Source organism: Sciurus carolinensis, chromosome 3 (assembly GCF_902686445.1).
Source record: "Sciurus carolinensis chromosome 3, mSciCar1.2, whole genome shotgun sequence".
NCBI classification, from domain to species: Eukaryota; Metazoa; Chordata; class Mammalia; order Rodentia; family Sciuridae; genus Sciurus; species Sciurus carolinensis.
The window spans coordinates 122,621,035-122,646,953 of NC_062215.1; the positions used below are offsets into that span (position 1 = coordinate 122,621,035).

At 41.0% G+C, this 25,919-nt stretch overlaps 1 protein-coding gene across 3 annotated transcripts in view; it reads left to right on the forward strand.

Moving 5' to 3' along the window:
- The window catches only part of Map3k20 (mitogen-activated protein kinase kinase kinase 20), a 166,962-nt gene that overhangs the window by 133,294 nt on the left and 7,749 nt on the right, over positions 1-25,919 (forward strand). For 2 of the 3 annotated variants that reach the window (XM_047543294.1, XM_047543295.1), the window contains exons 13-18: positions 261-291; positions 388-527; positions 4,891-4,953; positions 6,208-6,300; positions 22,434-22,550; positions 24,642-24,716. In XM_047543294.1, coding sequence (XP_047399250.1) covers positions 261-291; positions 388-527; positions 4,891-4,953; positions 6,208-6,300; positions 22,434-22,550; positions 24,642-24,716 — 519 coding nt within the window. Of the gene's footprint in view, positions 1-260; positions 292-387; positions 528-4,890; positions 4,954-6,207; positions 6,301-22,433; positions 22,551-24,582; positions 24,717-25,919 lie in introns of all 3 variants that reach the window. The other variant, XR_007107633.1, reaches the window with a different exon arrangement.

Consider the following 25,919-nt stretch of genomic DNA (forward strand, 5'->3'; position numbering starts at 1 on the left):
CTGTGGAAAAATCACTTTAACCACCTTCTTGAAAATATTTTAACATCTTTCCCAAGAAGTCCTTCAGCAGCCCCCAAAGGGAGGGATATCTCCAATTTGAAAGCTTAAGATTTTAGAGTCAGAGAGTCTTCCATCTTACCTTTGTGCCTGAGCCAGGAATTAGGGAGATTTTCACCTATTGAAAATTCTGTGTTTCACTGTTATGAATGGCCACTGACCGCGTGTGAATCATCCAAACCTTGTATGTCCTCTCTTCACAGTACTTTTGGGTTCAGCAGCTCGTCAGAAAAGGCAAGTGGAATTAAGTGACCTTTTTATTCATGGAGTTAACTTTGTCGGGGACATGAGGTATTCTAATCTCTTCTTCTGCCTCCTCACGTCCCCCAGGTGACTCTTCGGTGGAGATGAGCGGCTACGCAAGTTTGTTTAAGGAAAACAACATCACAGGCAAGCGGCTGCTGCTGCTGGAGGAGGAAGACTTCAAAGACATGGGCATCGTCTCCAAAGGACACATCATTCATTTTAAGGTACCTTGCAAGGAAACCATCCCATCCCCAAGTCTTTACTGAGCACCTGCTAGGCACGTAGCAGGTGGCATTAGCTGCTGAGGGTAGAAACAGCCAGCACTGGTGTTACAGACGAAATGCTTCCATATCTGTCCATAATCAGTTGCTGCCCTTCTCCCCTATTCCCACGACACACAGGTCAACCCCTGGCAAATCAGGGGTGACCTGGGTGTACCCTCATATCACTCCTGTGCCCTCAGGAAGTTCCTAGTCTAGTGGGAAAGACCAACAGTTTTCATGCAATATTAAGTGAAATGACATCTGTGAGCAATGCCACGCGGGAGGTGGGTTGGGATGAAGGTGGCTTCTGGGAAGAAGTGATGAAGGCATTGGCAGCTGAAGACAAGTAGGTGTTCAGCAGGTGAAAGGTAGGGCAGGACGTCTGGGGCGGCACTGCCTGTGGCAAGGCCTGGGTGTGGGAGACAGCTCAGCGGGCTTGAGAACCTGGGAGCCAAGCAGTATGGCACCTGGAAAACGGCCACCACACCCAGCACTGGCAGGCAGCCACTCACTCCATTTAATGCTGGAGAGGCCAGGTTTGTGTTAAGAGTCCCTCCAGGCCTGGGACTTGTGCTTTGCCTGAGTGAACCTAAGCCAGCGCGGTAACCTGAAGTCCTGGGAATGTGTGTTGCTTTTGTAATCTTTATGATTTTCACCTGGAACAGACACCACCAGATGTGAATTCTAATGCCCCACTTAACTCAGGAAATTCTCATGTTTCCCCCAAAACTTCAGTTTTCAAAACACTAAACCTCTGCTTCCAATGATGTTTTTGTTGCTTTTTTGCTATTTATTAAAGCAGATCGGGTTTTGTTCGGTTGGTTTTGTGTGTTTTAGTTCCTCAAACCTAATAAGAATTGCAGACACCCGTGTGGGCAATGTTATTGACCAGAGGACCATTTCCAGAGAGATCTTAACCCAACAGCAGTGTGGGTACATGGAGGGTATGCACAAGTTAGAAAAGACAGAAATCAAATACAGGAGGAAAAGTAGAAAAAGCAACTTCCCATCCAAATCTTCACCTTCACAAAGGCTCTGCCAACATGCTAACTAACTTCCCTTTAACCCACAGCTACTCCCATTGGCTTTTCTAGAGAAGTTACCCAAAGAAAATCCATTCATTTCATTCCTTCAGACCCAGATCCATGTAAGAAATATGTTAAGTCCCTTGGTACCCTTCAGACAATGGCTTGGCACTAAAAGACCAGGCCATCTAAGACAGAAAGCAGGAACTTACTGTCATTTCCCTCCTACAAGATGGGCAAGAAGACTCATGCATCAACATGCATCTTGAAAGCTAGCAAAGAATTTAATCTTGACCTCTGGGTATGGCAAGTCTGTCCTGAAAAGCTATGCTGGCTTAGGTGGTCACAGTAGGAAAAATTAGTTTCTGCAGTACAGAGAAGTTCCAGAGTTCCAAAAGAGAAATTTTATATATCTTGTCTATATGGCAAATGCCAAATAAGATGTTCCTACCTCCCCTTTCCCTTCTCCTTTTAAAAAGGACCAGCATTCCTTACGTATCAGAGAGGAAAGGCGTGTTAAGCCATGATACCTCAACAAACCTCAACAAACAAATGATTTAAATGTTCCCAGACTTGACTGAGAACAACCAAAGTGGCCCATCCATGCTGGTTGTTATCATGGAGACAAATGATGTTCAAATTTACTGTTTATTGCTCAACAAATTCAGTGAATGCCTACTAATTGCAAGACTGGGCCTGTGAAGAGTCAGAGCATCATCCTGCCCTTAAGGAATTTAAAACATGCACAAGCAACTTCTTACAAGCAGTTGGAAAAAAAGAGGCAATTCATTACTCCACTTGGAGGAGCAGAAAAGGGAGGGGAGTGGGGAAACTTCACAGAATGGGGGCTCTGAGCTGGATCGTAGAGGAAGAACAGAATTTGGAATGTAGACAGAAGTGGGAAAAGGAAAAGAGTAAGCAGTTAAAGAGAGGCAGGGAAGAGAGATGAAGAGGAGCAGAACAGTTTGGTTGTGATATGAGGGGCAGCTGGTAGCTCTTTCTGTAGAAACCTGGGTGGGGGCTAGAACTCATCATGGCTGAAGTAAGGCAGGTCAGGCCAGGTCCTGGACTGCTCCTGACTTCAGGCCAGAGGTCTGGAATTTGACCAGAACTGGAGAGAATGGACATGTTTAAACTTCACTTCTGGAGGTCTTAAAGTGGATTAGAAAAGAGAGGCTGGATTTTGAAAAACATTGGGAGGTTATACTCTGGAGAGGAATAGGCCTGGTAGCAGGCTGTGAATGGGGGCAGGGGAGGGGGACACAGTAGGAGAGCTGTTCACAGGCTCTTGAAGGAGCCCAGTGAAATCTGGGCCCTGCTGCAGGTGGGTGAGCCTTGAGACCTGATGCTCATTGAAGGAAGTCAGGCACAAAACATCACATTTGTATTCCACTTATGGGAAGTGTCTGGGATGGGTACCTTCTTCCATACAGACAGAAAACAGATGAAGGGTCGCCAGGGGCTGGAGGTGAACGGGGAATGGGCAGTGGCTGCTTACTGGGTGCAGAATCCCCTTGCGGAGATGGAAATATGTTGGAACATGTTTTAGAGAGAGTGGTTGCACGACACTGCAAAGGTGTAAATGCCACTCGGGGGCACATTTTAACACAGCTAAATTTATGGTACGTGAATTTTACCTCATTAAAAAAATAATGATAAAAAGGAAAGCACAGCTATGCTTAACACCCCTAACCCAGACCAGTCCCCTTCCATCTGGGCAGCTGACTGTCTTTGATGGACCAGGTACCTGCATGTGGCAAGGAGGGTCAAAGGAGCCTGTACAGGAGAGAGAAGGAGTGCCTGTCCGGGAAGTGGGGAGTGGGGGAGAATGGTGTTACAGAGGCCACTGTTGAAACAGCTGTGAGAGAGAAACAGTGACCAAAGGGGCCTAATCATGCTGCAGAGAAGCCAACAAACATGCAAGGAAAAAAGGTCCTCAGGAGAAACAGCACGTGAGGTGGGTCAGGGCAGTGGCCTCCCCCAGGACCCTGAGGGTCTGACCTTATTGCCAAAGGAAAGGGTGGCCAGCTCTGTCTCAGGGCCTAGGTGAGCCTACTCATGCATATATAAACTGTACGCAGGGGTAAGTCTCCACAGTCAGGAACACGCAAGGCCACCTCACCCCCACAGCTGGGCTGCATTAGCATGGCTCCCGGTGGGGGCTTGGCCAACAGATGGCGCTCCATTAAACTCATCTGGAATGTGGGTACTTCTGACACTCTTCTGTGAGAAGGAAAGATGAAGGGAAAAAGTCATGGAAACTTGCTCCAAGGGGAGCTGCCAGACATACTCTTGGGGCAGTTAGGATGAATAATGCTTCAAGTGGGCCTTTGGGCATGGGGCCCTGATGAGCATCTCCAGCCTAGATGAGCCCTCCTGGTACTTGTCAGGAGCATCTCCTGTATGCACAAAGGTGCACTTGCACGCACACATATATACACAGCCCAGGGGGGAGATTGTGACCTTCTTTCTCTGCTCTTTCACCAAGGAAGGAACAATCATTGCATACCTTCTCCAAGAGTCTCTCTGCCCAAGAGTAGGTGATGAAACTGGAAATTGGAGCAACATATCCTGTCTCCTTTTCTACACTTGGCCCTCCCTCTCAGCCTGTCTGGGGCTCCCCTCCCCCCAGAATATGCAAGACTTCATGTGGAGGAGCCAGGTGTAAGGAAGACGACTGAACATCCAATAAATGTTCATTACATTGTCAAGCGTCAACAGTTTCATTTTGGTTTAGAAAAAAAATATATATCTAGTTTTTCTCAGGTTGGCACTTCTTTTTCCTCTGTGATCAGTTTACAAAAAAAGTGTGTATTTTCTGATGAGTATTTTAAAAAATCATACTCTAAACTGGCCTACTGTCCCTTAAGATTTCCTTGTGTTTCACCAGGTGTGTGTTGGACACCTGCCATAGGAAAGTCCTTGCAACCAGAACCTGGAGCGAGACTGCAGCCTTCCTGAATGCCTCTGGTGTTCTGTGCCTGCACTTTTTAATTCTCCCCACAGTTACACAGAATGACAACTGTACTCTCTATGCTAGGACATTAATTTGTCACACTATTTATTTATTACTTAGTCTAAGGTTTGACATCTTTAAAGTAACTTCCTGTTCCTTTAAATAATTACAACTACCTATACTATTTTGGACAATCAGGTATGTGCTCCATAGATAATGGATATATACATTCCCAAGATATTTTATGAACTATAATAAAGAATGCTCTTTTATAGGACCAATAATTTAATCCTCTCTTGGTGTTATTGAACCATTAATAAAACCATGTATTTTTTTTTTACAGTCGGCCATTGAGAAATTAACACATGATTATCTGAACTTTTTTCACTTCCCACCACTAATTAAGGTAAGTTTTTTTTTCTTGCTGAAAGTGTGCAACTTTTATTGACATATGCACCTGCCACATCCACACCTAAATTTGCCAATGTCGGAAAATGATGTTTGAAGTGAAATTTAATCATATCTGTCCAACAAAAGGTCCTTTGAAGGCTAGGATGTGTATAAATGGCTTATTCTCCACAAGTTAAAATATTAACAAAACATTCATGATAAGAACAACACCTCTCACCTTAGTGGCTAGGAGATGGAAGTGCCAGTATTATAGGTGAGGACATTGGCCTCCCACCTGCTCTGGAGACCTTCCTGAGACATGTCAGTCACTGAAGGAATTCACACCTAGAGCTCTGGGTTGTCACTGCATTGGGGGAAGGGTTATTGTTTGAGTATCATGTTCATATAGCAGTCCCCCTTATCCATGGGGAATGCATTCCAATATCCCCTGTGGATGCCTGAACCTGAAGTTAGTATCAAACTTTATATCGACTGTTTTCCCCTATACAGACTCACCTATGATAAAATAAATTATGCATAGTAGGAAATTAACAGCAATACCCAAGAATAAAATAGAACAATTATAACAATATCCTATAATGAAAGATATTTAAAGCTTATGAATTATTTCTGGAATTTTCCATCTAATACTTTTGGACCACAGTTGACTGCAGGTAACTGAAACCCTGGAAAATAAAACCAAGGATAGGGAGGGACTACTGTGCCTAACATATTATTCTGAATATAGTTTAAACCTATAGCATACTTTGTCATAAAATCAGCAAAAACTTTGAATCAATACACAGACCTCTACTCATTCAGCAGCACCATGGTTCTCCATCTGCAAATCCTTGGGTCCTCCATCCATATATGCTCTAGGAACTGCAGAATTCCTCTTTGGGAATAGCTTGTGCATACCTTGGGTCTCTTGAAACTCTCAAGTTGAAATGTCACAATGCATCTCCAGGTGCAAAGTGCATTTTAGAATAAAATTGCAAGATACATTGTGAAAGCACAAAATGGTGACATTCAATCCGAAGTGCATAAGTCACTTGACAAAGTTCTCCAAGGCCTGTCATTCCTCTTGCTTTGAGCAATTGTAACTATATGTTATATTGTAACTTGTAGCTTAATCCAAAATGACCAAAGTAGATTTTTTTCCAGTAGATAAGAATGGAAAAAAATAAAGTACTAAGAAATCATCTCTTTACATAAGAAGTCAAAGGAAAAAGGTCATCAAAAATAAATGGTACTTGGTTTTCTGTTTTAGGACTCAGGAGGTGAACCTGAAGAAAATGAGGAAAAAATAGTGAACCTTGAACTTGTTTTTGGTTTTCACTTGAAACCAGGAACTGGTCCACAGGTAAATCATATTTCAAATCTTTTGGGTGAATTTCAATCTAATTTATTCTTTTGCTTTCCTGTAACTCCATGGTTTTATACACCACCTACCAGCCACCTGGTAACTTGATTCTGAGTAACTTACAGACTTTATAAAATAGAATTGAGCTGATAGACTGCTGGCTGCCTCTGTAATCCAATCCAGGAGTCTTATTTTCTAGTCAGTGAAGAATCCTGCAAGAGGCCACCAGACTCTCAAGGTGACTCCCAGCAAAGTATGGATGGGGAGGGAAGGTGATGGATACCAGAGTAATTATTCATTGCTCAGTATCACAGCTTCCTGATCTCTGAGTCTTGAGGGAAATCAGCTCTATAACACTGAGAGTAAAACAACACTGAGAATGTAATTCTAGACAATAAGGAGACCCAAACTATCAGCTCCAAAAAGGGTGCTGGGGCATTAGGTTAGCCGTGGTATTTTCACTTTATGTCATTTTTAGAATCTGGAGAAAACTGATTTGTCTAGGTAGCATGTGAGTTAGAAGTTCAATCGTTTTGTGTTACTTCAGATTACCAGAAATAGCTAATAATAAAGGTAACTTCTATCATGTACCAGGCATGCAGAACTGAAGTGTAAATGCTACTTTTCCCCACTTGGCAAATGTAGAAACTGAGGCTCTGAGAGTTTAAATAACTTGCCCAGGGGGTACACGGACAGCATGTTGTGGAATAAAGACTCAAACTCAGGCCTCTGTCCCCAGAACCCAAACTCTTAGCTACTGCACGGCTTGTCCTTTTTCCTTGAAGAGCCAAGGGACCTTATAAATGCAAGTCCTCACACCTGCATTTGGTTGCCATGGGAGGGCTCACCCAGGGGATATTCGTCAATCAAACCGCACTTACCCCAGGCCAATTCAGAAACTAGTGCTTGGGAGAGACTGGAAGTTGTTGTAAGGGTTGAGTTTCATCTGGGCCCTCAAAAGCTGTCCTTTCTAGACACCTGACAGAAGGTGTCCTGCCCACTGCTGGAGGTATACCAATGCGTCTAGTGGAAATTTTACCTCCCATATTTTGGCCACACTCTTGGTGGAAGGAAAGCCATCTGAATTCAGATTTCTTGAATATGAATTCTTTTCTCTTCCCTCTATTCATTCTTATAGTTAGAAGCAGACACAGAAAGGGAAAACCAGAGAGCAAAAGTCCCTCTCTTTCCAACAACAGTGAATGGCCCTGCTACTCTGAAATTCTTAGCTGCAGCCCCAAGTCCATCTGATGGTAGTCAGATTGCAGATTTCAATTTGCATCTGTTGGTATATTCAAGTCCACAACACTTAAGATTTGTGAATTCTCTTTGTTTCGGCCTTTTTATGGCTTGTAGGTGGTCAAAAAGGAGAAAAATTTCCTTGAAAGAGATGTGTAAAGAGAGAGCTCAAATAAGAAAGTATTTTCAGCTAATGAAAAAATGACTTACTAAAATGGAAAACTAAAAAAATACATTTTTAGTAAAAATTAGAAGCTAGAGGCGATATTTGAGACCAATACAGTGGTCTATGTTGGACCATTATCATGCAGGCTTCTTGAGTCACAGTTGATCCACAAACAAAGTTACACAACTTTCCATGTTCTGCAGTTTCTGGGGCACCCATCCAGAGTAATTTCATTCATTCATGCAGAGACATTTACTAAGGACTGTGTGTCTGGCTCTGTGCTTCATGCTCAGAATATAAAGTCAAAAAGTATAGTCCCACTTTGCAAGGAGCCCACAGTTTGCTGGGAGAAGCAGGAAGTCCAATGAATGGTTATAGTGCAAAAGGCTGAGGTTTTCCAGTGCCACACAATTCACTCTATGAGCATGAAGAGAATGAACATCTAGTGCAGATGGGAAAGGGGTGAGGGAAGGTCTTAGAGTCCTCCAAGTAGAAGTGTTAAATGATGATTTTACTAGCCAGGCATGCCTGTAAACCCAGAGGCTCCAGAGACTGAGGCAAGAGAATCGAGAGTCCAAAGCCAGCCTCAGCCACTTAGCAAGGACCTAAGCAACTTGGCAAGATCCTGTCTCTAAATAAAACACAAAAAAGGCTAGGGATGTGGCTCTGTGGTTGAGTACCCCTGAGTTCAATCCCCAGTACCCGCCACCAAAAAAAAAAAAAAAAAGAAGAAGAAGATGCTTAAACTAAAATTTGAAAACCATTAGGATTTGCTGAGTATGGAGTGGATGTTGAAGGCAAAGGAACAGTGTGTGCAGGCATTCAGGCAACGAAGCCAGGGAAATATGGTGATCTCTTCTTGGGCTTCTTTCCATGGGACCTCACTACTCACCCCCCTCTGGGGAGACTTGGCAGGGAGCAGGGGAAGAGCTTGATAAGAGTTAAGGCTGGAAAGGGGTCTGGTGGAAAAGAACTCTTATGTACTAAGCCAAAGGAGTTTGAAGTGTTTTGAGTAGAGAGTAGACAGGATCCAATTTTTATCTGTTAAGGATCTCTCAGAGCATAGAGGAGGATGAACTGGGAAGGGCCAGGCTAGAGTGAGAAAGATCCTTGAGTAGGCAGTGCAGAAAAGCAACTGGAAAGTGATAAGCAACCAAGGCTATGGCAGTGTCATGGAAGTGCCATGTGTCCCAGGATGCACTGTGGTGGAACTGATGAGACTTGTCAGTAGCTGGAGATGGCGTGAGAGGGAGGAGCCAGGATGTGCCAAAGGTGTCTAGTGTGGGCAACTGGATAGGGTGTTGTTATAAAGCAACAGACCAAAAGTAAACTAGCTGAACTGGGGGTGTGGGTCAGTGATAGATCCCTTGCCCAGTGTGCACAAAATCTGGGGTTCAATCTGTCTCACCACAAAAAAGAAAAGAAAATTACAATGCCAAGGTGTTAAATGTATAAAGAAGTGACTGGCATAGGTGAGGTTAATCCAGAAAAACTTTTTGGAAGGGATAAGTATTGAATTGAAGCTTGAAGAGGATGATGGGCAATTGCAAAATAATTGCCTGAATATAATGTTTAAAGCTTATGTTTAGAGAACACTTCTTTCTAAAGATCTGAAGTATTTTATAAATGTTGTCTCTTTTGTCCCCTTGACATGTGTGAGGTGCCCAAGGCACAGTATTGTAATCACTTGTTAGGAAAGAGAAAACAAGAGGAAGTGTGTGACCAGCCTCCAGTAAGGCAAGGACAGAGCTGGGACCAGAAAATCTGACTTTCTTTTTGTCTCTGTATTAAATTCATGCTGGCTCCATACCTGATATTTAACTATCTGCAAACTCCAATGAAACAATCCTAGAACCCATGACTGAACCATCCAATTAAGCCAACCTATACCTTAGCATTATAAAATACTATCTTATAAATGTGCTTTGAATTGAAATTCTAACTCCATGTGTGGAAATCCTATTTCCTTGACCCGTAAAGTTAGAATCCACCATCCAAAAAAACAAAAAAAAAAACAAAAAAGAAGAAAGAAAGAAAAGAAGAGGAGGCGAAGGAGGAGGAGGAGGGGCAGGGAGAGGAGAAAGAAGAAAGAAAAAAAGAAGAAAAAGTAAAAGACTTCTTCAAAACCTTAGTGAACTGTGTAATGTACCCATCTCCTTGGAAGGGGTGGAGCCTCACATCCACCCCACTCCATTACTGCTAAATGAGCACTGAGGGTAGCCTGGAACTTTGTAAGTTCTTCCCAAACCTGAGTTTGCAGATCAGAGACATTTGCCTGATTTCACCTTTTTTTTCACAAGTAAAATGAGAGATGTGTTCTAATAGGAACCATTGGGAATAATGTATGACAAATGACCTTATCATGCAAATAGGAGCTACATTTCCCCTTTGCCTATGAGAAGGACTGGCAGCTGATACCCCTTAATATTGCTATGCCGTTTCAGTAACTTTTAGCCTATTAAGTGCACACTGAAAATATGACTATATACACAGACAAATATATGCAGGGGGAAAAATACTTTCATTGTGAGATCTGACAACCTTTTCTTCTAAGAATTCAGACTAGATTATTCTTAACTTCACTTAATAACCAGATGGATCATAGCACAAAATGAGGCTGACTTGCATAATCTTGGAAAGTCCTTCGGTGTTTGAGTGCCCTGTGCCCTCTGCAGGCATCAAGGGTCACTGCAGTGACACCTAGCCCATGACCTTAGTCTTTATTGCTGTACCCCCTGGGGAGCTAGGACCTGACCACGCTCCAGCAGCATGCATGCTACAAGCATTCTCTCACAATAAGATGTCCTTTTTCATTTCCTTTTTTTTTTTTTTTTTTTTCTGAAACAATCTGGCAAGGGAAAAAAAGAAAGATTGAACCAAAAACTTCACAGGCAACTTAAATTAATAAGTGAAGGGCTTGGCGCGTAGCTCAGTGGTAGCACACTTGTCTAGTATGGTTGAGATTCTGGGTTCCGAAGCCAGCGCTGCCAAGAAATTTTAATTAATTAATAAGCAAGAATGAGTTTTACTTACTTGATCTGTTTCTAAAGAGTAAAGTTAATAATTCATTTAAATAATATTTTATGTTGAGGCAGCCTGGAAGTTATGACAATCAAATTGGCAGAAATAGGGTCATTTTCAGCCTCAATGTCTCCCATGCAAGAGGCAAGAAATGCCTATGATAATTATTATTATCTGTACTTCTGGTGGACACTGTGGAGAGCATTTAGCAAACATTTTTTCATCATTAGAGCTCAACATAATGGGGAGCATCATTCCTATATTAGCATCCTCTTGAAGAAACCAAAGAACAGAGATGTAAAATTCCTCACCCAGTGTCCCTACCTGGTCAGGGGAAGATCCACTTCTCAGGCTTAACCACTGTGTAATTATCACCTCCTTCTGGAAAGTACCATCCTCCCCCAAAGTAGGTACATTGATAATCAATTTTTTTTGTCAGTTAATAATACTACATTACCACAATTTTTGTTTTGTGTAGAAAGTGCCTTGTGTATTGTAATCTAAAGCCTTTGACTTGGCACAAAAGGAAAGCAGCTTTCTGAATTTCAGGCAGCTTCGTGTACTCCCCAGGGTAGCAACCACCCTTTTTTATTGAAATATTCAGCTGCATAGAGTTTATTATTATATCTCTTATCAGCTCGCCAGTCAGGAATATTGATTCTCAAATTGCCAAGGGATAAACTATCAAATCACCCAGCAGTTTTCTCACCAAGATCTTTTTGAGACTTTGTGTCATAAAAATTCAAAAGCAGAGGAAGGAACTATTCGGGATTCCTCCATTGCTGGTAAGTGCTGAACAGTCAGACCTGGGTGAGTCTGTATTTCCCACTGTCCCCAGTGAGACAAAGGAAACCTGACACAGCTGAGTTCCCCAGAGAAGAGGAGAGTGGGGGAAGATGGCATCCACCTCTCCCAACACTACCCAGCAGTGGACCCTTAAATAGGGATCTGCTTCCAGCATCAAGCCACCCCTTCCAAATGGCCATCACTCTGATTTCCTTTTGAGAGGTGTTTTGGGGGGTCAAGAGACCCAAGAAGAGAAAATGAGAGGAACTTTTTGAAGAGGTCGAAACAGACTGATCAAGCCCTTCAAAGTGGACAGTTGTTAGGGGAGGACTTTCCCCTACTACCTTTCTCCCTCTTTCTCTGTCCAGACTCCTCATTGTTAGCACCTGGCCACTTCCCCACCCACCAGCCGCCAGAAGAAATTCAATCAATAGTTCTGCTTCTCCATTCGTTTCATCTATAGGTTAAAAATGCTGCGTTTTACAAATGCTTCCCACTTGTATTGTGCTTTCAGGTCTTTATTAGATTGCTTGTAAAATGTTGCATTTAATAAACTTAATTGAATCTCCAGGCCCTTTCTCAGAGTACTATAAATATCAAAAACTGTCAAATAGAGCTTTTTATCCTATTGTGTAATTTTTGTAAATGGATAGATAAACATGAATAAAATAACAGGGCACAAAGAAAAGGATTTTGTAAGGAAGTATAAAGCCAACACCTTTTTGTAAATTTCAGAACAGCTAAAAGCAGAGCTTTTCTTCACTTCGATATATGTTGGGTTTATTAAAAAAAATCAGTGTAAGGAAGTTCATTTCCCATGATCACCTATGCAGAGAGGCAGCGGACAAATGAACACAGACACATATATATGTGGCAAAGCATATAAGCTTGCAGTGGTAGGGTTTGGGGCCAGCCTCAGCAACTAGTGAGACCTTGTCTCAGAATTTTAAAAAGGACTGGACTGTGGCTCAGTTGTAGAGTGCCTCTGGGTTCAATTTCCAGTGGGGAAAAAGAAGAAAAAAATAAAAAGAAAGAAAACACAAGTTTCAGGGAAGAAGAAACAGGGAGGTAGTAAGTAGTCAAAGAGTACAAAGCTTGGGTTATACAAGATGGTAAGTCCCCAGGGCCTACTATGCAGTTAGCACCTATAGTTAAGAATACGTATTGTATGCTTAAGATTTTGCTGAGAAGGCAGATCGTAAGTGTTCTTATCACAAAAATAACAAGAACAACAACAATAATAAAAGAACAGGAGGAAACTTTTGGAGGTTAATGGCACAGACTGTGGTGATGGTTTCACAAATATTATCTCCAAATTGATCCTGTTGCTCACCTTAAAATATGTCCAGTTTTTTGTATGTCAATCACACCTCTGTGAAATGGTCTTTTGAAAAGAGAAACAAGTTTTAATTGACAGCAAAGAAGTAAGTGCAGCTCAGAATTTTACAATTGCATAACTCACCACTGATTTCTAATTACAGTGTGGTGATGCGCTCTGTCAGATGGGTTGGACAGCCGCCTATAGCTCTAGAGCAGAGCTGGGCAAGGTGCTCAGCACATGCTTGTGGATGGATTGACAGCCGTGTGTATGTGTTAGCATGCCAGGGGATGTCTAATGACCGGAGAAAACAGCCCTGATCTGTAGCATTTGCAGATTTCCATGGTGTAAATATTCCCACCATGGCTAATGTCATTGAACTTGAGGTTGGGAAGAGCTGTGTGCAAACTGCTTGTGAGAACTGACTCCAGCACCCTACTGGATTGCTTTTAGTCTTCTTAATCAAGATTATGAATTCCTTTTAAAATAGTGAATAGTGATGTAGCATAGATGAGAAAACATAGGCTTAAGTAAAATACAAACCCATTACCGCTGGTTTCCAGCTATACGAAGTATAGTTAACACAAAAAGAGCTCTGGTTTCCTATTGAGTCCACTGCTGCCTTAGGTCTCATTGGGTCTCCGTTGTCTCATCTTATCACCTTGTCTGACACTGACCATATTGTGTAAATCAGAAAGTGGGATTTGAGTTTGTGGAATGTAAAACTAGAACTTATGGAGACAAAAACAATTTAAATTTGTAGCTGACTTTTCAAAATGGGGAAACTGTTCTCATTGATAACTCCATGATGACAGGCACGGGTTCTGACATTGATAGACAAGCTCTTTACTTTTAGAAGGTTTTCAGAAGCCTCCAAGGATCATTGTAAGTTCTGCAGAGAAAACCTCCATACTCCCAGTGACTTGTGTTTTCTAAACCAAAAATTAGATCTTGAGAATAATGACTATAAAAGGGACAGGTTATTTGAAGTAAAATTACAAGCACTATGTTGGGAAATCAAGGAGGTGTGACAACTATTTCAGTCCTGGACATCTGAATTGGAACTGAGAGTAGCCCTGCTGATAAGCAGTGCCTGCTACCTAGACCAGGTAGGAGGCACTGATGTTTGTTGTCGTCACCCCTAGAGTAATGGAGGTGGGAGAAGAACTCAGCAGATAAAACAGCTGTCTTTACCTTCTGAGGGTCCTGGGCAAAAGTTTATTTGCAGCAAATTTCCCAGTATTAAAAAAAGAATTTAAGCATCCCTTAGGTAAGTCAGATCACCTTCTATATTGGTTAAGAAACCCAGACTGAGACAAGTAGATTCTTTGTTATTCACAAATGAACAGTGAGACTTAGTATTCTTGTTTTTGTGAGATGAATACCTAGTACCTTCCAATTTCAAATACAGTTTACAAAACAGCCCTTCCCAAAGATGTCAACCAGCGTCTGAATCATTTTCGATAGTCAAGTGCATAGTGCATCATATGAAAGTATCTCACTTGATTTATTTCACTTTATTTTAATATCATCCCTAAGCCCCCTCTGCATACATAACTCCAATAACAACCCCCAAAAAGGCAACATAACAACCTTATCTCCACTGGTGTCTACTTGGCACCGATCTGCCCTGACCTTAGACACGAGCCATTGTTAAGGGTATAACGCATTTACATATTTTGCAATAAAACATCAGTTATTTGCATTACTGTGTCAAGTTTTATTTGATTCTTTCACCTAAAAATGACTCATTTTCCTTTCTTGTATTTTAAAAACCAACTACTCTAAGCTTGTTTGAGAATAATCAAAAATTGCCCATTTAGCTAGAAGTCATTTTCTTTTCAAAAGGCAAATGTTATTTAATCTTTCAGCTGTTCATTGTGCCATCATAAATACTTTCTTTTCAGCACAGTTGTGGGGACTGAAATGAGCCCACTAATTGCCTCCCATTTCGACTGACATGTGGTGGTTTAGTGGAAAGAGAACACAGCAGGGAGAAGGAAATAGGAGGCTGAGAAAATGAGAGCTAATTATTTTCACTGCCTCATGTCAGGCTCTGTGTCAGCCTTGTTTTTACAAACTGGAAGGTTTTAGCACTAAATAAAACAAACTGGCGTCATGTTTTTATATACTGGCAGTGTCATGGAAGCAGCTGCACATCTCAAAGACAATATAATGCCTGCGTTCGCATGGACACCATCTGACAGACACTGTGAGCCACGGCTAATGAGGATATCACAGTGGTGCCAAAGTGAAAGGTGCTGAATTATGTATGATCCTGCATCGGTGCAGCAATAGTCCTGTACATCATTATGAGACATTGTTTTGCTGAAGAGATTAAAACATTCTTAGTTCCAGACCCTGCAACCTACACACGCTGAAAGAGGTTATTAATGGAATTTTTAGGGAGAGTTTCTTGTGGATTTCTTTGGGGTTGAAAAACAGATCTCATGGGACAAAGCCGTGGTGGGTCATGACACTGTATAGATAAAGAAGAGAAGCAAATTAACCATACTTGTATTATCTTCCTTTTAAAGGCAGCATAATAAAATATAGTGTAGCGGGGTGATACTTAATGATAAATAACCCAGGTGCTATCACGGGATGCTCCACTCTCCCGCCTTTAACACAGCGGGTTTCGGCAGCTGAGCTAGATAATAGCAACGCATGCAAAGGAGCCTTCCGGGACCTAATCTCAACATCTCCCTACTGCTAACACCAGCCTGACCAATATTTTTATTGTCCTTTTATTTCATCTGCTATTACTTTTTAACGTTTCACAACAGTCAGTTGTCCGCTATGACTGTTAACTTTGTTTCCCCCTCTTGAATCTTGAAAAGTTTATTCCGATTGCTCTATTTTGTCTTTAAAAATATCTCCACAGTACAGGCCTTTTTGCTGGAACCCTGGTATTCTCAAGTGAATTTATGTTTTCTCCATTCATGGGAGGAGAGAGGGGGTGGGGATTTTGAAAACCAGTGTCTCTAAGATTAGACGTCCCCAGGACTTGAATTCCAGTTCCATCAAGCTGAATGGTCTTGCTGTAGATCTCTGGTTCCTGAGCCTAAGTGTTCTCTAGAGCAGTGTAAGACTGAAGGTTAAATAATGTATATAAGTCTCAAACACTTGATGCCAGACAGATACAAGTACATATTGTAAATTTTTAATCTGAGGTGATAGACATTGGAATAGTGGGCCACTCTGGTTGTGGAAGAGACTTGCCTGAAAAGGTTGAGGGAACTTTCTAGGGCACTGGAAATGACTTGCTTGTTTGTTGGTTATACAGGTATACACTTTTGTCAAAATTCATGCAGGGTGTGGTGGTGCACACCTGTAATCCCAGCAGCTTGGGAGGCTGAGGCAGGAGGATTGCAAGTTCAAAGTCAGCCTCAGCCGTGTAGCAAGGCCCTTAGCAAGTGAGATTCTATCTCTAAATAAAATATTTTTTAAAAGGTCTGAGGATGTGGTTCAGTGGTTAAGCCCCGCTGGGTTCAATCCCTGGTACAAAAACAAATCAAAACAACAACAACAACAAAAAAAAAAAAAAAAAAAAAAAAAAAACTCAGTGAACTGTGCACTTGAAGAGCTGCATGTCTACATGTGACATTACTTGGAATGGCAAAGAATTTTAAACTGCTCACAAACCATGTCATAGTGATTTCTCACAAAGAGATAATTTAGCATGAACTGAGTGTTGGTTAGGATTTTATCTTCACAGAGTAAGAGTTTCTGTTTTACTTGGCCAGGAATCTTAATTCAGAATATTTTTTGATGAAATTGGCATTCCTGAAGCAGATCAATAGGGTTGATTCTCATGCTGCATGAATCACACATTTGCTCCTAAAACTATCCAGGTATTTCAACAACTTCCCAGAGAAATATACACAACCTGGCCACCCACCAGAATTGTCCTGTTTTTCTTCCAGTTGCAAATGCATAATGTCCTCCTCCCCAGCAAAATTCCATTTGTTTCTTGAAGATTTGCATGGAGGGGCAGATTTTCTAGCTAGTGGAAAGTTTCAGGTAACTAGTATTTGCTACTCAAAGCCTTAATGAAAACCCTTCCCAGTGCCCAACTCTGCTCCTGGTCCCAGGCCTTTTCCCTATGGGTTAGTAATGGCACTCCCTAGAAAGGTACATCAAGATACACATTTGAACAGTGCAAATAAATGTTCACCCTTCTTGGATGAGAATCTTGTTATAAAATGAAAAGCTAAAGTAGTCAGAACTTGTCTTATGATTTTGCATCTGCAAAAAGACAGGACCTGGTTATTCCTGGTTTGAACAGTGAAGTCACACCTGGTCACAAAGCCAGTAGGTGGCCTCACGTAGAACTAGAAGAAAGTGTTTATGATCACAATAGTGCTGTATGCACTTTTTACAATGATCTTTTTCAACAATGGAGGGGAAATTGGCTATGCTAGACTTCACAGGGACAGTATTTCATCCCTGCCATGGAGCCCCAGAAAGGAATTCACCAAGAGAATTTGGACTATTTGTGACTTTTGCCTTTCATGTTAACTTTGGATTCCTGGCACTTTGAATTCCTGGCACTGTTGTTCTTCCTCTTGTTAACCTATAACCAGGGAAAGTTCAGGATTCAAAAAAGTCTGAGGGCAAGTGCCCTAGTTCTGGATCTGGAATGCCCGGTGGTCTGTGTGTTAGAGGTTTGGTCCCCAGCTTGGAGCTAATGGAGACGGTGTAATCTTTGAGTGGTGGGAGGTCTTCAGCTCATTAGAGATGTGTCTTCACAAGGGATTGTAGGATCCCCATCTCCCTCTTTTGCTTGTGTACTAAATAAGAGGCCAGGGAATGACCAGTGTTGAAGGAAAGAAGGTGCAGCTAAGAAGCAACATAACAATGACTTGTTTTAGGAAATAAATAGAAAGAATACATTTATATCATCTTACATAGATGGGTCATATAACACCAATTCTGCCCTTCTCTGCTTAGGTAGATCCCATTGCAGTCCTAATCAGACCATCAGGTGTCTGGAGGCATCGTGGCTATTAAATGTGATTAACAGCCAGAACGTCTTTTCTTATCTTGGTCAAGGAAGTTGAAGCACAGAGAGAGGAGGTAATCTGGCTAAGATCACACAGATAGCCAATGGCCTCTTATTCAGTACACCAGATTCCTGCCCAAGTAAGATGCCCTGACCCACCTGCCTTCTCTGGCACATCCCTGGTTTAGACAGTCTACACCATTCTGCCCATCAAAGCTCTGACATCATTGCTAGATGACAGGCTGGCTAGTCTAGTAAGCTGACTGGAAACAATAATAATTTCTGGTTTTCGAGTTCCTGGTTTGGCTCTGACACAATACCCCGTACTACTATTGCATTATTCCATTTAATCATCACCCAATATAACAACCCACTTGTGAATAAAAAATAGTGAGATTCAGAACAGCTATATAAGTTCACTATGGCTTCAGGGGAAAATGACAAAATCTAGGAGTCAAACCCATATAAAAGGGCTTCAGACTTGTGACCTTCCACCTTGCCCTCATGTTCCCACAGTAATGGCTAATATATAATCTTTTCCCAGATTGTTCCCATTTTAATAGGACTAATTAATGTCTTAAATCAATTGGGTGAATAAGACAGACATTTCAGACTTCCCAGGATGAGGCGGTTTTGGACAACCAATCCTTCTGGGACCCCATGGGCTCTCTCAGAATCCAGAGCTGTCCACTTTTGATTTGTGCCTGTCAGGATAGAGAGTTGTTCACAGATGTCCAAAGTTACCCTTGAAAACCTCTCATTCAAAAAACCATGTTTTTCACTCAGATCAAGCCAACATCAAAACCAGCTCACCTTGGTGGAAGTGCATGTTTTTTCTATCAGAGTCCACCATCTTGCTACCTGGCCTTTATCACTACCAACAAGCAACTGTGCAAGTAAAAACCTGCATTAGGCTCATAAACATGTGGAGTTATGACTTTTAGTGACATTGTTGGTGATTTAATCCATCTTACTTGTTTTGAGAGTTTCTCAGTGATGGGTTGGTCAAGAACTTGATAGATGGCATCTGGATGCCTGCAGTGTGCTCTGTGGGATTCAGTAACCTGCGCACAATCCTCACTGGCAATTTGTGACTCACTGGGTGACAAAAGTGCCAAGGATACCTGAGATTAATTAGAAACTGAGCAGCATTTATGGAATTCTATTACTTTATTTGTAGATTACTTTTCTAAGCTAGGTGACAAAGACACCTGAAAATTCCTAGGACTTACGTCAAGGCTTCGGCAAATTAAGTTAGTGCTTTAGGAGAATGCTGTGTATTCTCTTTCTTCTTCACTCAGCTTTCTAACAAGCATTACCTACTTTTTAATGAAATGGATAATGCCCCCTTGTCTTATAACTTCCTTGATTATAGTTTTATTGCTTCTATAGCTATCCTATGGCTCAATTAAAAGATTTTCTTTCAGATAAGAGAAAAAGAGAGTTTAGAAAAATAAAAGACCTATGACCCTCTTATTTGTATCAATGTCTCTCTGAGTTGGCTTAGGGAACAGGGAAGCAGCTGCTGGCCTCCTGTTTTTTTGTTGTTTTTTCATTTTTGGTTTTTTGCCTGTTTGTTTTATCAGCAAAATTTTCTCTGCCCCTTCTCCCTCCTATCTGTTGGGAATGGCTCATCCCATGAAATGTGGCAAACCACTTATTAAGTCCCTCCTGCCAACCCTCCCAATTGCCCTTCTCCATTTGTGTCTCCTCCAATTTTGGAATCAGGTGGCCTTGGCTGCCCTAATCCCACCTCTACCACTTATTGGCCAAGAAACCCAGGAAAGTTCCTGAGTTTGAGTTTCATTTTTCTCATCATCTAAAGGGGAAATAGGCCTACTTTGAGAGTTCTTATAAATATCAAATAAAATAGCATGGTGGAAGTACCCAGCAACATACACAGAGCATAGTGAGCACTCCAAATGTGAGTGTCCTTCCACCAGCCCCCTCTTAATGGGGTGCTCCTCTGACAGCACATGAGGGGGCTCTGATTTGGAGCATGAGGTCAAGAAAGAGCCCCAGGGTTACGAGATGAGAACAAGGCAGAGGGATCCCGGGCATTTACACACAGTTCAAAGTCTTTAGAATGTGCTTTTGACTAACGTAATCCCCAAACTTGACACGGTAAAGAAACAGAACTAAGTAAACTTAAGGCCTTTTATTCCAGCCCCTGCTTTGAGGAGGCCCTCTCCATTTCAGAGAAGAGCAGTCCTGACACCAAACAGTCATTATCCTTCCCAGTTATCTCAGGGTCCACGTTGCCCGGGTAGCAGTGGCTCCACAACAAAGAAGCACTGAGAGATTTGTCAATTCTCAGCCACTAATTTGACTTCTGTAAGACGAGAGCTGGGTTTTTATTTTACTGAACTAACCTTTTCCTTCACTAATTGGCTCTCCATCTTGTGAACGTGGCTGGGCATAAAGGGTCCGTTCCCTCCGACGTGAGACCCACTTGTGCAATTTGTCCATAGCCTTCCCCAAAATCAGGCTTCCCCAGCCTCTGTTGGAGTCAATGGGTTTTCAACAGCCTCTTTGTTGATCCTCTTCCATGAGAATGGTGTCTGAGCTTGCTCTAGGAAACATTCCATTCTTAGGAGAGTGTTTTCTAGTGTCAACATGTGCAGTGCTTGGTCCAGTATCCTTAATCTCTCAGAATTTTTCATTTCTCAAAAACAAAAATGTAAAAGAGAATGTGAATTTATGATCCAGGAGTCAAATTGGGTACAAAGACACCGGCTTATATTTCCTTTGAATTGCATACAATGTTTACCTTCCAACATTTTTATTACTAAATTCTTCATACAACAAAGCTGAACAAATTTTATAGTGAATCCTCATACACACGCCCCCCATTCAGTACTTAGCATGTTGCTATTCTTACCTAGCTAACAGTCCTTATTTTTAAAATTCATTTCAAAGTAATTTGCAGACATCAGTACATTTCCTCCTAAATGCTTCAGAATGCTATAATTCAGTAAGAAGTGCGCACTCACTGAGTTTTGAGCAGTGAGTCCTCCAGCATAACCCTCACGTGCATTAACAGTGACCCATCCCAGTCACTCTTCATCTGCAGAGGTAACAAACTCTTCTGATTTCTTTCCATCATAGATTAATTTTGTTCCGAATGTGATATAAATGGAGTCATTAACATGTTTTCTTTTGTGCAATACTTGAGTTCACTATAATATTTCTGAGATGTATCCATGTTGCCTACCTCAGTAATTTGTTTCTTTGTATTGCTAAGAAGTAATCCATTCTATGAATACACCACAGTTTGTCCATTCTCCTTTTGATGGACAGTTAGCCTATTTCCAGTTCTTTGGCGATGGGATAAAGCTGCTAAGAACATATCTAGGCAAGTCTTTTTCATTTTGCTTGGGTAAATACCTCCTAGAAGTAGAATTCCTGGGTTATAGAATAGGTATGTGTTTTATCATAAACTGCAGTTTATTGCACCATTATACATCATTTTATACTCCCACCAGTGATGTATGAGCATTCCAGTAGCTCCAAATTCTCGCCAGTGTTTGATGTTATTGACCTTGGCCATTCTGGTGATGTTCAGTGGTACCTCATTGTGGTTTTAATTTGTATTCCCCTGGTGACCAATGATGTAAAATGCTTTTTCATTACATTATTGAAAATTTAATTGACATATCATCATTTAAAAATTAAGTTTTATGTAAGAATACAGATTTCCAAGATTGTTGTGAAACATTTAAGGGCCTAGCAAAACTGGTTCCCACTTGGGACCAATCAACAGAAGCTGTATTGGCTGTGCCTCTCGAGCAACTTCTCTTCAGCTCCCAGAGTCCCTAACCCTCCACCCTGCTCCCCAGTTGTCAGTTCCCAAATGGCATTACTAGCAGTACTATTTTCCTCCCTGTTAAGAGGAAAGTGAGCTGTTTCTTGAACCCATGTCATTATCAATACTGGGAAAGTTAAAAGTAGATCCAGAGGGCCATATGGAAGAAAAACACATTTCTTTGTAGCAATGAGAAAATAGTCCTATGTTTAATGTGTAGATCAGATGGAGCTAAGTTAGAGAGGGGAAAGGAAAAGACAGGTGATTGGGGTGGGGGTGGGGTCTCACCAGAGCTATAGAGTAGAGGTAAGGAGCTAGGAGGAGGTGGAGAGGAAGGAGGGGGAAATACTGGGGAATGATATTGGCCAAACTATACTGTTATATTATGTACACGTACAAATATGTAACAACAAATCCCACCATTATATATAACTATAATGCATCAATGAAAATATGAAAAAAAAAATAAGTGGATCTCTTTTGAAAGGGACACTCTATAATGAAACTGTCTAGCTTCACTCATTTTTATTAGCTGCTTCACCCCTTTAGCATTTGGGGTTTGCAACCCCTAAATAGAACATTTGAACTGATAAATCATGTCTCAAGGCTGCACTAACTGGGGATTATTTAGATATACAAGGGGATTTAATTTCATGTCCTTGTGTTGTAAAAGGAGGAAAAAAAAAAAACTCCCATAATAATTTATTTAGAATTGTTGAGGTGTTATAAAACATTGAGACTAAAAAATTTTGTTTCACTTTCTCAATTCTATAATTTTGCTTTTTAATTCCAGGATTGTAAGTGGAAAATGTATATGGAGATGGATGGGGATGAAATTGCAATAACCTACATAAAAGATGTGACATTCAACACTAACCTACCTGAGACAGAGATTTTGAAGATGACAAAGGTAAGGTTCTATTTACAGCTTAAAAGCTTTTTTGAATTCACAGATATCAAACAAAGACATTAAAATACCCAGCAGTGTGCTTTTGTGCATGTCGATGCTCACATCAGCTCAGCCTCAAGCTGGCTCTTGAAAGGCACATTTTATTTAGCAGATTGAGACTATAATAGTTTTTTGTTAAAATTCCACTTATGCCGTGCAAACTAAAAAGCACTGTAAAAAAAAGAATCATTTAATTTTTTAAAAATTTCCTTCTACATTTCTTTATGCTTACTCTATCATTATTAAAAGAAAGGAAATGTTACTGATGAAAATATTTACTTCAAATTGGAATCATTTTAGACTTCAGAAAACTTGTAAGGAGGAAGACTTTTCTTGAAGGACTGAGATGAGGCGATTTCTGGGGCACATGTTGAAGTCTTAATGGCTTCCTTGTGTTCACACCTAGGAAGTCCTGGAGTGATCTGAGAACATGTTACCACTCCGGGGTCACTGGTAGAAGCAAGTCGTGGAAACACAGAAGAAAGACTTGCAGAAATACTTCACTTGCTCCTCAGTAAGGAAAACAATTCTGTTCTGTTCCAATCATATGGAAAAACACACACGTCACACTTCAGTTGTAGAAGGGCATCAAGTTCCGGCAAAGAACAGTGGGACAATTGCCCGAACTACAAGTAACCGTTAAGTCCGGTATACCAGTGATTATATTTGTTTTCAGTGAAGCAAATGGGGCTTGTCACAGAAAACCAGGGTACAAAAACACAAGTAGAACAGAAAAATAAGTCTTCAAAGCCACAGCATTAGACTTGTAAATGTGTTCTGTTCTACACAGGCATGAGATTGCTAAATACCCAAGTCCTTTTAATTGAGGAGCAGACTCATCAAGTACAGTGATTTGATATTTGTTGTTGGATTCCTTTGCATAACTGGGAGTTATTTCGGTGACATTATTTATCTGTAAAGGTTACAATTTGATTTTAACTTTTCCTCATGCTGTCAGGTCATATTGTTTTGATGCCTTAAAGACAGGAAGTATAGATACTTTCTCCTTCTTCCCCACCTGTCACCTCTCTGGTTGTGACAGTTGTTCCTTGCTTCAGTGTACTTTAGAAGTACAAAGGCATTGTCTACTGGCAGAAGGAAGCTGTTCACAGCAAAAATAACAGGATAGAATCATAAGACTGAGTAAAGATGTTTCAGTTAGACTACCATATAAGCACCATATATGCAAAATCACATACCAACATTGACAAGGCTTATAGGAAAAGTAAAATTGGGCAGACCATTCAAAATGTGTAGAACATTTAACACCAACAGAAGCAATAACAATTCTAATTAAAAAAAAAAAAAAAAAAAAAAAAAAAAAAACAGACAAAGACACCATAGCACATACCTGTAATACCATCTACTCAAGAGACTCAGAAAGATTTCAAGGTTGAGACCAACCTGGGCAGTTATCAAGCACCTTTCTGTACCCAATTCATAGGCAGGCATTGTTTGGCAGCTTTAAACCTGGAGGGGCAGGAAAATGGGAACAGAAGGCAATTCACTTCTAATAGGAATTATTTTCATCAAAATTAACACAGGATCCAAGGTACAGGTTTCTTCACTAATCTTTTGTTTTAATGTAGTAAGTAAATGTAGCCAGAGTGTCTTTATTTGTATGCACAGTTTTTGCTGACAGAAGGGATGCTCACAACTGTTGATGCCTCTATACCAGCTACTGCCCAGGAAGACATTTCCAGGTCTTCTCATATCATTATGACTTTCTCTTAATTTTGAGAAAGCTTTCCGCTGATGCTTCAAACATGAGCGTGAATGAACAGCTAATGATAGGACTGAGTGATAGCGAACGTTATATCACAAAAGAGGAGACTGTGGGAGACCAGGACCAGCTGTTTACTAATGTACACAAGGATGTTTTATGAAAAACAAAACCCAGGACATTAGTGTGTTTTGAACCAAAATGACTTTCATGTTAATCTAATACCATATCCCTATTTTCCAACTGTGTTCGGCACAACTGGCCTCCAAGAAACACAGTATGGCAGAGCAGTTGTATTGTAGTACCATACGTCCTAACTTATTTTCCAGCCGCCGTTTGTAATGGAGAAGTGGATTGTGGGAATTGTGAAAAACCAGACTGTGGAGTGCACTGTCACGTATGAGGTAAGCTCCTGGGGAGGAAGGCTGGTAGTCAGGATTCATCTGGTCCCTCAGAGTGTACATCACTTACTGGAAGAGACATGATTTAACCAGCACAAATATGGAGATCAATATTTACTTCTCTAACAAAGTGTTGGGAAGGAAAGAGAACAGGATAAAGTTACCTAGATAGAGATTGGAGAACCTTTCACTCATTTATTCCTTGACTGAATACCTTCTATACTCACATAGTAAGTTAGGTACATGAAATACCAAAAAGTGATGAGACAGATCTTGGCCTTCTTGGAACTAAGAATTTGGGGATGAGAGGAGATCAATAATTCTTCAAAAGACCAGAGCACAACTTCTGCTACCACTTGGGGAGAGAGTATATTATTAAAAACAGATGAACAGTTGGGCATGGTGGTGCACATTTGTAATCCCAGCAGCTCAGGAGGCTGAGGCAGGAGGATTGTGAGTTCAAAGCCAGCCTCAGCAACTTTGTAAGACCCTGTCTCTAAATAAATATTTTGTATTTTTTACTTAGAGACAGGGGAATGTTGCTCAATGGTTAAGCACCCCTGGGTTCAATCCCCAGAACCAAAAAAAAAAAAAAGAATAGACTCGATCCTTTTAGAAAAAATGCTATTGAAATTAAAACTCATAACATTTATACCTGCTGGCCTCATACTGTTCTGTGATTAGGATAGATGAGGTCTATCTATAGACCTCTTTAGATTTATATTGTAAGCAACAGAGGTAGCAAATTGGAAATAACTTGGGGTGTTGGATTGGAGGGTCAGAGAGCTCTCCTCTGAGGAGGTGACAGCAGGGAGTGGCACTGGAACAGCAAGTTGAAGTCTCTGAGGCACAGAGTCCATGACAAAGCTAGCCAGTTGGGCCAGACTAGCTCAGCAAGGAGGTCCCAGGAAGGAGTCTGGATTTACTTTAAGTACAGTGGAAAGTCAGTGGGGCATTTTAAGCCATAGAGAAAAAGAACCCTATTTTGTTTTTAAAAATCAACAAGATCTTCTCTAAAATACTGTGTATATAGTTAACAATTTCATGTGTTTTACTGTAATTTTTTTTAAGATCACACTGTTAGAGAACGATCTCTCTATAAACTTGTTTCAATAATCTATGTTCAGTAAATGTATTGAAATGTACAACATCTTCATGGCTAGTGGGATATTGTCCTTACAAATTAGAGGAAACCTACATCGAGCC